This window comes from Schistosoma mansoni, chromosome W, assembly GCF_000237925.1.
Source record: "Schistosoma mansoni strain Puerto Rico chromosome W, complete genome".
NCBI lineage: Eukaryota > Metazoa > Platyhelminthes > Trematoda > Strigeidida > Schistosomatidae > Schistosoma > Schistosoma mansoni.
The window spans coordinates 56,864,098-56,878,430 of NC_031502.1; the positions used below are offsets into that span (position 1 = coordinate 56,864,098).

Consider the following 14,333-nt stretch of genomic DNA (forward strand, 5'->3'; position numbering starts at 1 on the left):
TTCTTCTCGTTTTATTGCTTATTCTCAGTTTAGTTTAACCAATATTGCTTTTTGGTGTCGATAGTATCTGAATATGCGTAGATAATGTCCTAACTAATATAGTTAACTAATACAACCAAATCAACGAATCCCCCATCTAATACCTTAAGCTTAATCTTAGTACTGATTACTTAAACAGTTCCGTCTTACATGAACTGTGCACTAATATTAGAGTACAGAGATAAGCCAATCAGGTGTCACAATCCGATTTCAAGGTCATAGGCACATGGTACAAATATATGAGTTGACTACTGATCATATACTTGCTAATTTCGATGGTAATTCAATAATAACGTACTCACAAAAACAAGCCCTGATTCACAAGACTATTCTTATGTGATTTAGCTGAGGAAATAAAACTAGCTAAGGTTATGGTTGAAGTTAAAAATTCGGGTTAAGATTAGTGATTAATGTTGAAAACTACAGTTACTGAATAGGGTTAACTTTTGGACAGAGAATTAATTCATGCGAACAATATTAAACCAATTTAAGCATCTTTACAAAGCTCTCTCCGCCAATATAAAGCACCGATTAGATAAAACGTGTTAGCCAAATATGGATGCGCACTGCTGAGGAGTCCCACAATAAGACTAAACGGCCATCCAGTGCTTCCAGGTTTTCTACGGTGGTCTAGCTTCAATTGATTCATGATCTCAACTATTAAAATTTGTATTGGTTTTAAATTAGAAACACATACTAAGGTTATGACATTTAATATAGTTAAATGATCTGTTTAATTGGACTAAACTTGAAATAAAATTTTCATTGTGTTACTAGTTTTTCATTTGTTGAATGATTAGGACACATCTAATGATAGAAGTTTGAAAGTCGGTTTGTTAGTCATTTTTACTGTTTAAAGAATACGAACCTATATCACTCAGCTGCAGTGTCAAATAAACTACCATGATTATTACTGTACGAATGGATTATGTGTACAATAGAAACTAGTGGAATATTCAAAAATTCTTAAGTTGATATCGATTTCTGTGCACTGATATCAACTAAAAGAAAACGCACTAAACCCTAAAGTATGAAGTACTGTTTGTTGCAGATAGCTTCTTTGGCAATGGCTCTTCTGTGCATTTGGGCGATTTCATCGTTGTCTGTTTTTCAGTACTCTCTGAAAGCTCTGGTTTCACTCTATCAATGCTAACAGTGTCATGTTTACTTGCTCTTTTCTATTATGACTGGTTTAATGTTTTTCCGGATGGTTTTAGAAGGACCATTATTAGGAGTTTATAAGGACTGTCTTACTTTTTGACAAAAACATGTTAGCGTTTGTTCAATTTAATGAGTGTGAATGATCTCGCTTTCTGAGTTCGTGGTTTGATGGACCTAATGGATTCAATCTTCTGTTGTAATTGTTGTACGTAGTTGATTATGTCTTCTAGAATATCTGTTGCACAGTCAAAAAATTCATCAGGCAAACGTAACGTTGTTTCATAAACCAACTCAGCAGCACAACAACCGATGTCTTGTTTGATAGTTGAGCGAATGCCTGATAGTAACATAGGAAGCTTGATATCCCATTTGTAATCTCCCTCAAAAAACTGTCAGTGAGGCTTTTAGCTGCCGGTGGAACCCTTCCATCATCCCGTTAGTAGCCGGATGATAAGCTGCAGTTTTAGTCCTCTTTATGCTGAAAGTGTCTGTAAGTTTCTGGAACCGTTTGCTTTCAAAATGGGCTCCACATTCGGTCGTAATTGTCGTTGGAACACTGAAGTTTGCAATCCAGTGTTTTACTAATTTCTTTGCCATAGTTGATGATGCCGTATTTTTCAGCGGGACACTAAACTATCATTTTTCTTCTTATATAAAGCTGGTTCGATTACGAAGAACATAAATCTATAAAAATTGACTATCGGGTCATATACATTAATTATCTCTTACAACTGTTTATTCTCTACCCTTTCTGAGGCATTATCGAAGAAATTTCATAAAATACCATAATAAAGCCACTGACTTCAAATTAAGTAAAGTTTAATATCACTTGCCAATGATGATTTTGGATAATCTGTATTTCATGTGATACATAATCATATGTGCCAATTATTTGTGCTTTTTTGTTTCAAATTTCAAGTGAATTTCATATCACAGTCTATCTCATTCATCTATCTCATTATCATATATTTATATAATCTAGATCCCTTCAATTGTGACGCTTCCAAACGATATGATTGGTGTGATTGAGAATGATAGTGTACAAGATGATGACGGTGATCTTGATGATGATAATGCTAACGGTGATGAGAACCGGATCACTTTTGCCTACAAAAATAACAACGAAAAGCAATATGGTAGTCGATTTTCAAATTGGGGAAAAAGTGCAGAGAATGAAGATGTTGAAGAGGTAGAAGATGACAATGATGACTACGGTGCTGATGACGATGATGATGATAATGTAGGTGAAGAAATAGATGAGAGAAATGATCATTTAATTACATCCCTTTGTCGTATTACCTCTTCATCTTTGTCGACATCTGATGATCCTGAACTGGATCATTTATCTTCAAATCATGAATATATGATGAGTCATAATATAACAAGGACTAGTACTAGTACAATAGTCGATACCAGTTTAGATACTTTTAACCATACATGTATCACTGCTGGTCCACCGGCCACCACTACTTATACTACTATTACTACTGCAAATAGTAGTAATAATAATAATAGTAATGTTAATAACAGTAGACAAATATATGGACAATTATTATCATGTGGTTCGTTGATGGAGGAAATAGTAACTCAAAAACAACAAGAAGAAAATAGCTTCACCAGTCCTAACAATCATAAATTAAATGATAACATTGAGTAATAATATATAATGTGAACTAGAAACCAAATCAGTTCTGCATTGTTCTCTCATCCTGCTTGATCTTTCTCTTTATTGATTAATTCATTATGATTTCCACATCGAATTGATTATCAATAAAATGCCAAGTACATTGTGTCTGTGTGTGTGTGTTTATTTTATCAACTAACAAATTGATTGCCAATAATAATAATGATAAATACCTCTGATCTCTCCTTAGCTCTTTCATTGTATCTTCAATTGAATTCATATAAAGAGATTTTGTATTTCCTAGAATGTATATATTCCACTTGTATGTGTTTGCCTAGGGGGGGCTCATATGATTTAACATAATATGCAAGATCATTTTCCCGAATTTCTTTTTTATTTAAATGAATTTAATTCATCAATATAAAAGTAGACAATATCGCTTTTATTGTTTTCATTATTGTTCATATCCATTTCAGGCGTTATTGTTTTAATATTAGAATTACATTATAATCATTCTTTTGTCCCCTATTGGTATGAATGTATATGCTTGTGAATGAACGGCTATATAAATTTTCCTTATTCATTATTATCATCTTAATAAAGATCAAAACGGGGTTTATCTTACTTTATCTTCAAATTGAATCTTCTTTATTTTGTTTTGTTCGTATTATGTATATGGTTGTTTTCATTGTGTCTCAAGGGCATCATTGTTACTTTTCTCCTCCCCCCCCTCTCTCTCTCTCCATATTCCCTATTGCATAACAACTGTGAATGAACGGCTATATAAATTTTCTATTCATTTTGTGTTATAGTTTACAATCATATTTATTTAGTCTTTTTATTGCCTCTCAAGTCATCATTGTTACTTTTCTCTCTCTCTCTCCATGTTCCCTATTGCATAACAACTGAAAATAAGCTAATTTATTGATTATTGTATTTTTAACCCACCCTCATTTATTTAAATAACCCGGTTTTGAATAATCAATTATATTTTACAAAGAAAAACAAAACATTTAAACTATATAGCTATATGCTTAAAAGAGTTCATTATTGAAGAAAACTCTTATTGTTTTGATTATCATTGTGTTTTGTTCTTTTTTTGGCTGAAAATTCATTGTTTCAAATGATATAAATATATATACATATTTACCGAAGTTCTACGTTGTAACTGACTGACTGACTGACATATTTACCGGGTCTATTCATTTATGCTTTATATAATGAAAGTAGTAATAGTTTGTTTGTTTGTTTTTCTTTTTGAATATTTTCAGTTTCAGTTGTAAGTTTTTGTTTGTTTGTTTGTTTTTGTTTATCACTTTGATTGATTGGTTGATTCATTTATTTATTGTACTGTCTTGTTTATCTTCATTTTTGTCTCTACCTACTTGTCTCTATCTACCCATCTATCTATCTATGTCCCGATTTAGGTATTATATCAGTGTATAAATGAAATTTATTCATTATGACTTATTATTCTTTTCGTTTTCGTTTCTTTCTCTTTTTTTTTCTACAATTGTAAAGATAAAATAAGAGAATGTTTCTATTTTTTATCAAACAATCGATTTCATACAATTATTGTGCTTAATGTACTTTTTTAAATTCCTGGACTTATTATGTATTATACACATCTTTGTGCTAATGTGGTATGGCAACACTCGAACTGATGTACGTACGTACGAAGTCCTACGTTGTGACTGACTGACTAAGTGACTAAAAGTTTGTTTGGTTGGTTTTTTTCTTGTTTCAATGACAAGTACATTTTGTGATATTTTTCTCTTAGTTGTTTATAGGTATCTATGTGCATATACATTTTGTGTACCCAATTGATTCCCATTTTTTCTTTCCCCTCTTTATTTAGTGCTTACATTCTTGTTATTTGTAATTCAATGATATTGTCAGAAGTAAATGATTTTATCTTTGTTTTGTTTATTTAGTTTTTTGTATTGTCTAAGCGATATCGGTAAATACAGATTACTTGAGTAAGGCCTTGAACCAAATATTTATAATTAATGATAATAGGGAAATATTAGATGTCATATGGAGCGAACTTACTCATAATGAAGTAGTCGAATGCGTCGACAACTTCACTTATCTTGGAAGTCTAATCAGCCCTAATGGTTTGGTGTCTGACGAAATCTCAGCAGGGATTCAAAAAGCTCGTTTGGCTTTTGCCAATTTATGTCACCTATGGCAAAGGCGAGATATCCGTCTATCAATTAAGGGACGAGTATACTGCGCAGCAGTCCGTTTTGTTTTACTTTACGGCTGCTGGGATCTCCAGGTGAGTAATAGTGATGGCAAATCGGTTGATGAGGTTGTGATTCCTCATCGACTGAGATGGTTGGGCCACGTGTTACGTTTGCCTGAACACCGATTACCACGACGCGCTATGGTGACTAGTATTGGAGCGGCCAAACGAAACGTGGCACCAGTCATTGAAGTCACTAACTTCTGGTGTGAGCCATGTTTGTAGATGCAGACTACTTGGTTGGGGTCTGCGTGACTGTCGTACTCAATGGTTGGAGACTGTATGTGACATGGCTCAGAATCGATCTGTAGTACCGTGCTTCAATAATAGTTCACTTCGATAACCGTTATTATACCAATCTTAACGGTGTATAAAATCAGAAAGCAAAAGGAAGCGGCAACTACATTTTTATTGATGAATGATGCAGACCAGAAAGCTGTGAGCACATGAGCAAGTGTAAGCGAGCGAATCATAAGTGACATGCATTGGAGATGGCTGATAAGCCAACTCGAGAGCGAAGCGATAATAATGCGTATTGGAGATGGCTGGGAAGCCAACTCGAGAGCGAAGCAAAAGTAATACGTACTGGAGATGGCGGGGAAGCCAACTCGCTACGAGAAGCATTACTCAATATTTATAATCAGACAAAAATGAATAACATATGATGAGAAGAATACGAAGGGTACACATATACGCTCTTATAAAAAGTACTCAAGGTTAATAAGCGAATAATTAACAAGATCAAAATATGACTCATAATATATGAGTGAATTGGCTTGGCCAGTATCTAGAATAAAGTATATGGGCTTAACATAACAACCGATACTACAGATCACAATGGCGTAGGCGTATACACTCTTTATCTTCCCTTAAACCGTGACATTAAAGTTGCTTCATGTCTTTCTTCTTGTACTATATCCTTATATACAATCTTTTTTTTATGTATTATAACCATTAAATTAACTACTTCTATGAATTTGGTGTTGATCTCGTTGTGCTTACGAGGTATGGCAACTTGGACCGATGCATAAATGTGCCTGGTCCTACGTTGTATCTGACTGACATAATGATAAAGTTGTATTTATTCTCTAACTTTCACTTGTAATTTTTCCTTTCGAACTGTAGTTCTCATGTTTGGACATTATTACCCATCGTGTTGATTTCTCGTTGAGATGCGAAAACGTGGACTAAGTCCAACCTCGTTAAAGATTGACTGATTTCTCTTAGTAATTTCCCTGATAAGTGTACTCATTAAAGTCATTCCAGGTTACACTAATTTTAATGCCCTACTGAATATTCTCCATCTGTGACAGCATATCACTGTTAAGATTCGAAGGATTTCCACAAAAATAAACTATTCCATCGCCTCGTTTTTACGATTGGAAAACACAAGATATCTCATCCATATTGTTTCTATCAAAACAAGATCCTATAGTTCTTTCAATCCTCATAGATCTCTCTGAAACTCTTGAGTCTTCAGCTCAAAAATCACTCAACATTTTACGGTTTTTGTGGGCAATTTTAATCAACTTCCAATAAAAAAAACCATGATAATTCATAGAATAAATGAAATCTTGCTTGCAGTGCAACTCACGATGTGCATTTCGTACTACTTTGAACTTTTAAGCTGCATGTAACTACATCCCAACTAAAACAAACCAAATCTCAGTCAAGATATCAAAAAACATCACAAATTAAAATCATAATGGTTCAGTTCGCTCATTTATTTACTGAACTGCGATCACCCTCACTGAATAATAGGTGTTTTAATGGACAGTAGATTGAAGCCTTCGTTTCAACACGGCACTATCCTTCTAAGCAACGAATGCTGTGTAGTAATATATACATTCTCTTAAGTGCTAAATGCACACTATTCATCGATATGCTCCTTTTGCACTATCCTCTTTGTACTTCAATTTACTCCATGTATTGTTTTATAGGACTGAACAGAGATGTTAATAAATAAGACTCTATAACGTTTAGATAGATTATCTATACATTAAATTATCTTCACATTTCGTTGTTTAGCAAGAGATTCATAGTTCATGATCTAGTTGCGTCATAAACAGTCAAATATGGAGGGTTACATAGATGAACTTTTAGTTAATCAATTTTAAGTTTAAAATTTGTGCGTAAACTTTCTGTGTACATAATTCTTGTTTTGTTTACATCATTCTAACCACCATAAAGATATTTTAGATATACATATGAAAACTAAAAGGTCATTTCTTAACCAAAGTAGGACTGATTCTGTTAACTTCGAATTCTACTTCCTTGAATAGAGAAATCCAAAGCACAAACAACTAGCACAGAAGCAAGCAAAGAAGTGAAGAAGGGCTTCAGAGTTGACAAGCAGAAATATGTGGACGACCTAGCGACGGCAAGGGAAAAACCTGCAACAGAAACAAATATAGGACAACTAGTGACACAACGAATAAACTGGTAGGGAAATGTAGTAAACTAGAGACCGGTCAAGGACAAAGAAGGCAAGATAGTCAACGAGATTCAAGAACAACGAAACAGGTGGGTAGAGCAATTTGAGGAACTCTTCAATAGGTCAGCTCCATCGAATCAACCGGACATCGAAGCAGCACATACTCACTCCACCAACGATCGAAGAAATCAACACATCCATCAGACAAATGAAGAATGGGAAAGCAGCATGAAGGACGACTGATAGATGCATTCGTTGTCCATATACTATCAGTAACAACCTACTGTGGGAGATAATAAACCAACTTCCAGCTGAAAAGGAAATTACAAAAAGATTTTGGTAGTATATAGGATAAAGATTGCGGAAATCATCAAACTACATCACGAGGCAAGGGCTTATTTAGAATCGTGATGGAAAATGAAAAAAAAGTACCCACTGCAACGGACAATTGGAAGGAGACTTGAAAATAATGATGAATAACAGAAAAAGGAAAACAACTTATCTTTACAAGAAACTTTTTATTATCTTAAATTAGACAATGATAACAAAGAGGTAAATCCAATTTATATAATTATGTAAAAGCGATCACAATATAAAAAAATGACCTAATACAATTTAAACAATCAATATAAAAAAAAAATAAGTCATATACAAGCGTCATGATATGGAAGAAAACAAAAAAAAAATTGAACTTTGATCATTTTAATACAGTTGCTGTCAAGTGTTCAATTTATTACCACTTGGCAACAATATTGAAATAATTCAGTATCACACCCCCTCCCCCCAAAAAAAATAAAAATCAATAAATCAACAGAAATATAAGATTTATATAATCGAATGTCAGACCCCCCCCCTCTCAAAAAAAAACAGTAATCCATCAAGAGAAATATCATTCAATATCACACGCCCTCCCCCAAAAAGTAAAAAATCAATAAATTGACAGAAATATAAGATTTATATAAATGAATGTCAGACCCCCCCTCTCAAAAAAAAAACAGTAATCCATCAAGAGAAATATCATTCAATATCACACGCCCTCCCCCAAAAAGTAAAAAATCAATAAATCGACAGAAATATAAGATTTATATAAATGAATGTCAGACCCCCCTCCTCACCAGAAAAACAGTACTAAATCAAGAGAAGTATCATTCAATATCATAACTCCTCACCCCCCTCCAAAAAAAACAGTAATACATATAAGATTTATATATTATCAGATGTTAGTTTCCTTGGTATTATAATATAAACAATATTTTGTTTTTGTTTTACTCGTGTTGAATTTAAATAATACATATTTAAATTAATTTTATATTTATGTTCAATATATGTAATTAAATTATAATTTAAATGATCATTTTGTTCAATTATACCATTAAATGTAATTGGTAATTGTTCTAATGTTTTCAATATAATTAAACGTTGATAACCAATAATAATAATTTGTTCATTTAAATTATACATTGCTTTTACTGTATTCATTATTGTAGTTGGATCTAATTTAATTGTAATACAACAATTAGTTTTTAAAATTTTAATACTGATTTTTGTTTGTATTCTAGGTAAACCAGTTGGAATTAAATGATTATGATCATCATTACTATTATTAGTAGTATTGTTATCAGTAGTATTATTAGTAGTATTGTTTAATGAATTAGTTGATTTAATTGTACGTGTTTCACTACAATGAAATATAGATGATAAATTATTATTATTATTGTTGCTATGGTGATGATGATGATGATGTGGTTGGTGTTGATGTTCATGATGATGATGATGAGTTTTATGATTCTTTTTTATTGATTGTTTATTTAATTTTTCTTCTTTTTCACATAATTCATTTAATTTTTCAATGGCATCAAGTTCATCTGGATTTAGCATTATTATATTATCAGTAGTATTAGTAGTAGTAATTTATTGTTGATAAATTTATATAACAATAATAATTAAATCTATAAAAAAGATAAATAAATTTATAGATATATATGATTGAATTGGATAATTAACCAATCAAAAATCAGGATAGATGTTTATCTCTATTTATCTCTTTTATCAATATTAGACTATCATTGAAAACTTGAAAGTACTGTATGACTTTTTGATCCTTGTGTTTGAAACTATTCAGAATTTCGAAAGGATCTGCAAAGCAAGCACAACATTCCCATAATTGAAGAACATATGGAACTCAAAACAACTGTCAACTAATTTCAAAGTGTGAATCATTAAAACGAACTCCAAGACAGTCAGTTCTATTGTACGGAGTTGAAAAGTGTTGAACTACTACAACCATCATCAAGAAGGTACAAGCATTTATAATTAGTTGTCTACACAAAGTACTCAACATTCACTGGCCGGATACTATCAGCAACAGCGTTTTATGGGAGAGAACAAACCAGCTTCCAGCTGATGAGGAAATTGAGAAAAGACGTTGAAAGTGGATAGGACATACACTGAAGAAATCATCAAACTACGTCACGAAACAAGTGCTAACTTGGAATCCTGAAGAGACTCGTAAAATAGGAAGGCCAAAGAACACATTACACCAGGAAATAAAAGCAGATATGAAAAGGATGAATGTGAACTGGAAAGGATTGTTTGGGATAGGGTTGGATGGAGAATGCTGGTGTTCGACCTATGCTCCTCAACGAGTGGTAATAGGCGTAAGTAAATTAAGTAAGTGAGACTATTCAGCAGTGTGCATCCATGATCTTATAGATCGCTGGATTAGTATCCAATGGGGTTAAGCGTTTGCATGAGAAATTGAAGATCCTTTGTTAGAATCTTGCATGCCAGATTGCAGACGCGCAATGCTGAGGAATCTCATATTAAGTAGAAATGGCCATCTTGTGCTTCCAGGTTTTCAATGATGGTCTAACATTGATTCATTCATAATTTATTTATTTAAACACATAAATATTGGTACAAAGGGGCACCAATATATATATATATATATATATATATCTTCAACAGATTCTTCTCAACTAATCTCATACCGAAAAGGTGTAAAAAGATAAAGATAATCCCTAATACCTAACAAAATATCTGGTGATAAAAAAGGTGAAACTTATACCCATAGCATTAAACTTCACTCTTCCTCAGAATATTGGAAAAATTACTGATAACCTCACTTCAACCTGCAATAAAAGAGTACAGTTATCCTAATCAGTTTGCTTGCAAATGCAAAAGAAGCACATTAAATGTCGTTACTGTTTTGAATATATATATATATATATATATTCACCACATTCTTTCTTATTCCTGTACCCTTCACTGGTACGGCCGAGCGTGGGGAGAGTCCGCTCTCTCTCTCCAAATGCCTTCACATGACCACGTGTATACAACCACTGCCTGGGAAGTCCTACTCACTGCCTTCCCGCGACATTATTGTTATTTACGAAATTCAGAGGACGAAAACCGAATGTCCGACGCTTTAACCGGATTGATGGACACGGAAAGTTCACCTAGGTGAGTTGGAAAACCCTGATTCCAAACCAGTGATGTATATGGGCTCCAGTATGCTGAGGGAACATAAGGCGGCGTATGAACCAATCGTTGGTCATCGGCTACCATGGAACTGCATTGCCTCATGATGCTCTATTGCCTTGTGGATCAGATCTTTAGGTCAAAGGCTCCAGTTCTGGTCCCCTAAGAAAACCACCTGCTTCGGTTTGGGCACCTGGGCAGTATCATAGCTCTCACATAAATCAAATGAGATTTGTGTGGCGCATATATATCTGGTGCCCCTTTGTGCCAATATTTATGTGTTTAAATAAAATTAAATATATATGTATACCACATTCTTTCTTATTCCCGTACCCTTCGGAAATACATTATTCATGGTTTCATTGTCGTAACAAAACTTATCATTTTGATCATCATTAACTTAACTCATTTATATTTCATATAAGATATTTATATACATTAATTAATATATTCAGTGTACAACACAGATGTTAAACAAAGATGGATAGTGACTAGCAGTGGAATCCAGGATGGGCGATACTTCGTCCTATTTAGGACTCGTCAGCTGGATGTACCTGCATCTCAGAATTGATGTTCGCTCTGGGACTCGAACCCAGTACTTTTCGCTTCAAACGCCATCGCGTTATCCACTCAGCTTACATTGCTTGTGATGTAAGGCTATATTGACGCAATACGCACAGTATGCACATATGTCAATAAGAGACTGACCAGTTGCAGTCCTAAACATCAATGGGAAGATTCAAACAAACAATATTAAGTGAATAGATGTTAAAGTTTAATTTTGTTGCCGTTATATTTCAACAGGGTTCTGTAAACTTTTGTTTTTTCAATATTGTTTTTTAAAACCTATATTCATCAGCTGTGTTGTATAGTAAAATTATGTTATAACGATGATTGTGAGTGGCTTTACAACCGATTAGAAAGCAATAATTAGTTAAAAAGATACTTATTATTAACAGTAACAACATTATAGTAGATTGATAGCGCCAACATGATAAGTAAACAAAGAAATATTACGATTAAGTATTAGGAGTTCGGTTAGAATCAAAAGTTCAGGTGAAAAGTTAGATTTAAAAGTGATAGGATTGGGTATACTAGAGTTAGTTGTGCCAATGTAAGGAATCAGCAGTAGTAGTGTCAGGATTAGCATATGGGGCTTAGACAATTAAGCTTCAGAGTGCTAGAGTTAGAATATATGGTAAGAGTTTGAGAATACTTTATCATCACAAAACCACCATTGATTACGCCATGAATCCTATCAATCTGATAATAGAGTATGTATTTCTGTTAATTTAGCCTACGCACCATATCAAACTCACTGTGTGATTGTATAAAAGTTGTTTATAGCAAATATAATCACTTTAGAATCTGATTACAGACAAGTTTAATCTCATTTTTAATAAGATACATGTTATTCTATGTTTTAAATTTTATAGGAAAATTTACAAGCACTATCTCAAACCTGATTGATTCCCCCCCCCTTCTGCCCCAAGGTTGTTACTATAATATAGTTTTGCCAGTTATGCATATAACACAAAAAGTTACCATTATAAGTACAGGTATATACATCAGTTTACTTAAGAGGTATTGTTTCATTATTTAATAATTTTACACCATAAACCTATTGTTGTGAACAAAACATGGGTGGGGACAATCGAATGTATTCAGACACAAAATTACAGACTATGTCATCAAATTCCGATTACCATATAGTTAACAGTTAATTCGCAAACTATCAATCAATTGTCTCAATCTTAATTGTTCCTCCTGTAAATATCAGTCTGTCTTCTCTAATTTCATTGTTCATGCCTTTTCGTACCGATTGCGCTTCATTCCTGTTCGTTCCTTATCGATCTTTTGCCAAAATATATTCTATGTCTAACCATCACCATATACTACTTATATGGATATAAGTAGACCACACTACACTATGAGTAAATAATTGTCACGTCATATACTTTTACTCTGTATTTATGTGAAAAACTTACTATTCTATATACATAACTAGATAAACAATAAAAAAATTCTCCTGAGATAAGTTTAGACAGGTCTACAATTCAAAAATTATAGCGCTCATTTTAACTTATATAGATACATATTGATTGTTTGAATCTTCTTATTGATCTTTAAGATTGAAAATGATCAGTCTTTATTGACATATGTGTATTCTGTATTCAAATTGAAATTCACTTCATTACACAAGTCAGTGGCTAATTGAACTCAGTATCTAGGTGGATAACGTGATGGTGTTTAACGTGGACAGTATTGAGTTCGAGTCCTAGGTTGAGTATCCAACTGATGAGTCTTAGGTAGGACGAGACGTGAGTCCCAGATTCTACTGTTATTTTATATTATAAATTGCTTTCTGCTTTTATGAAATTGAAAGTTAAAAACTTTCGTAATAGATTGTGCCAACTGCGAAAAACACTACATCGGGAATAGCGAACACCGTCTTCATGTTCACCTGCACGAACACCGATTGGCGGTCAAACGCCATGACATGTCCTCGCCTATACCAATGCAACTTTGCACACACATTCGACTGGAAAAATGTGGAAATCTTGGATAGAGGTAATTCCAAAAACACCAGGGAACTTTTAAAAGCTTGGCACTCATGTCAATCAGTAATCAATAAGCTCATCGAAATCGATCCAATTTATAAACCAATCAAACTAATGCGAGACGCAACCAAAACAAAGAAGTAAACAATGACAGGTTTAAGGTCAACAAGAACCAATCAACATCGAGGTCTACAGGACAAACTTTGAACCATATGTCGAGACATTCGAACACTTCACTCCTACCTGAAGTTTGTGCTGATCATGTCGTTCAGGAGAACGATGAAAGCTCTACAAACAAACTATTCAACTCAGAAAACAAAACTCTATCAAAAAAAGTCTCGAAATATATTCTCATTTTAGGGTGGTTGGTATGCAACAGATGTATTCAATCATAATGCCATAGATGACTAAATCTAAAATATTTGACTAATATTCTATCAAATATAATGTATTAGATAACTGTGCATCTAATAAATTCACTTAGTATTGTTTGTTTGAATCTTCCCATTGATGTTTTTAGGACTGCAACTGGTCAGTCCTGGATTCCACTGCTAACCACTATCTATCTTTGCTTACTGTGCATCTTTTTGATGTTGGTTTGTTCCCTGAGCTGGATGGTTTGGTCGTGGAGCTTTCATCGTCCTTCTGAACGACATCATCAGCATCTAATAGTCCACATTTGGAATGTGGAAGAAACTAGAAGAGAATAAGATCCTTTCTACTATTATTTCTTTCATTTGATTGAAAAATAAATGTTAAACAATGTTTATCAAGAATCTATATAAA

At 33.3% G+C, this 14,333-nt stretch overlaps 1 protein-coding gene across 1 annotated transcript; it reads right to left on the bottom strand.

Annotated features, from left to right (window-relative positions):
- Positions 1-8,709: 8,709 nt before the first annotated feature.
- Smp_204300 (uncharacterized protein) lies at positions 8,710-9,384 on the bottom strand (the record flags this gene model as incomplete). The annotated part of the gene is made up of 1 exon (XM_018790267.1): positions 8,710-9,384. One exon carries the CDS (start codon positions 9,382-9,384, stop codon positions 8,710-8,712), a length of 675 nt encoding a protein of 224 aa, XP_018655627.1.
- Positions 9,385-14,333: the final 4,949 nt, after the last annotated feature.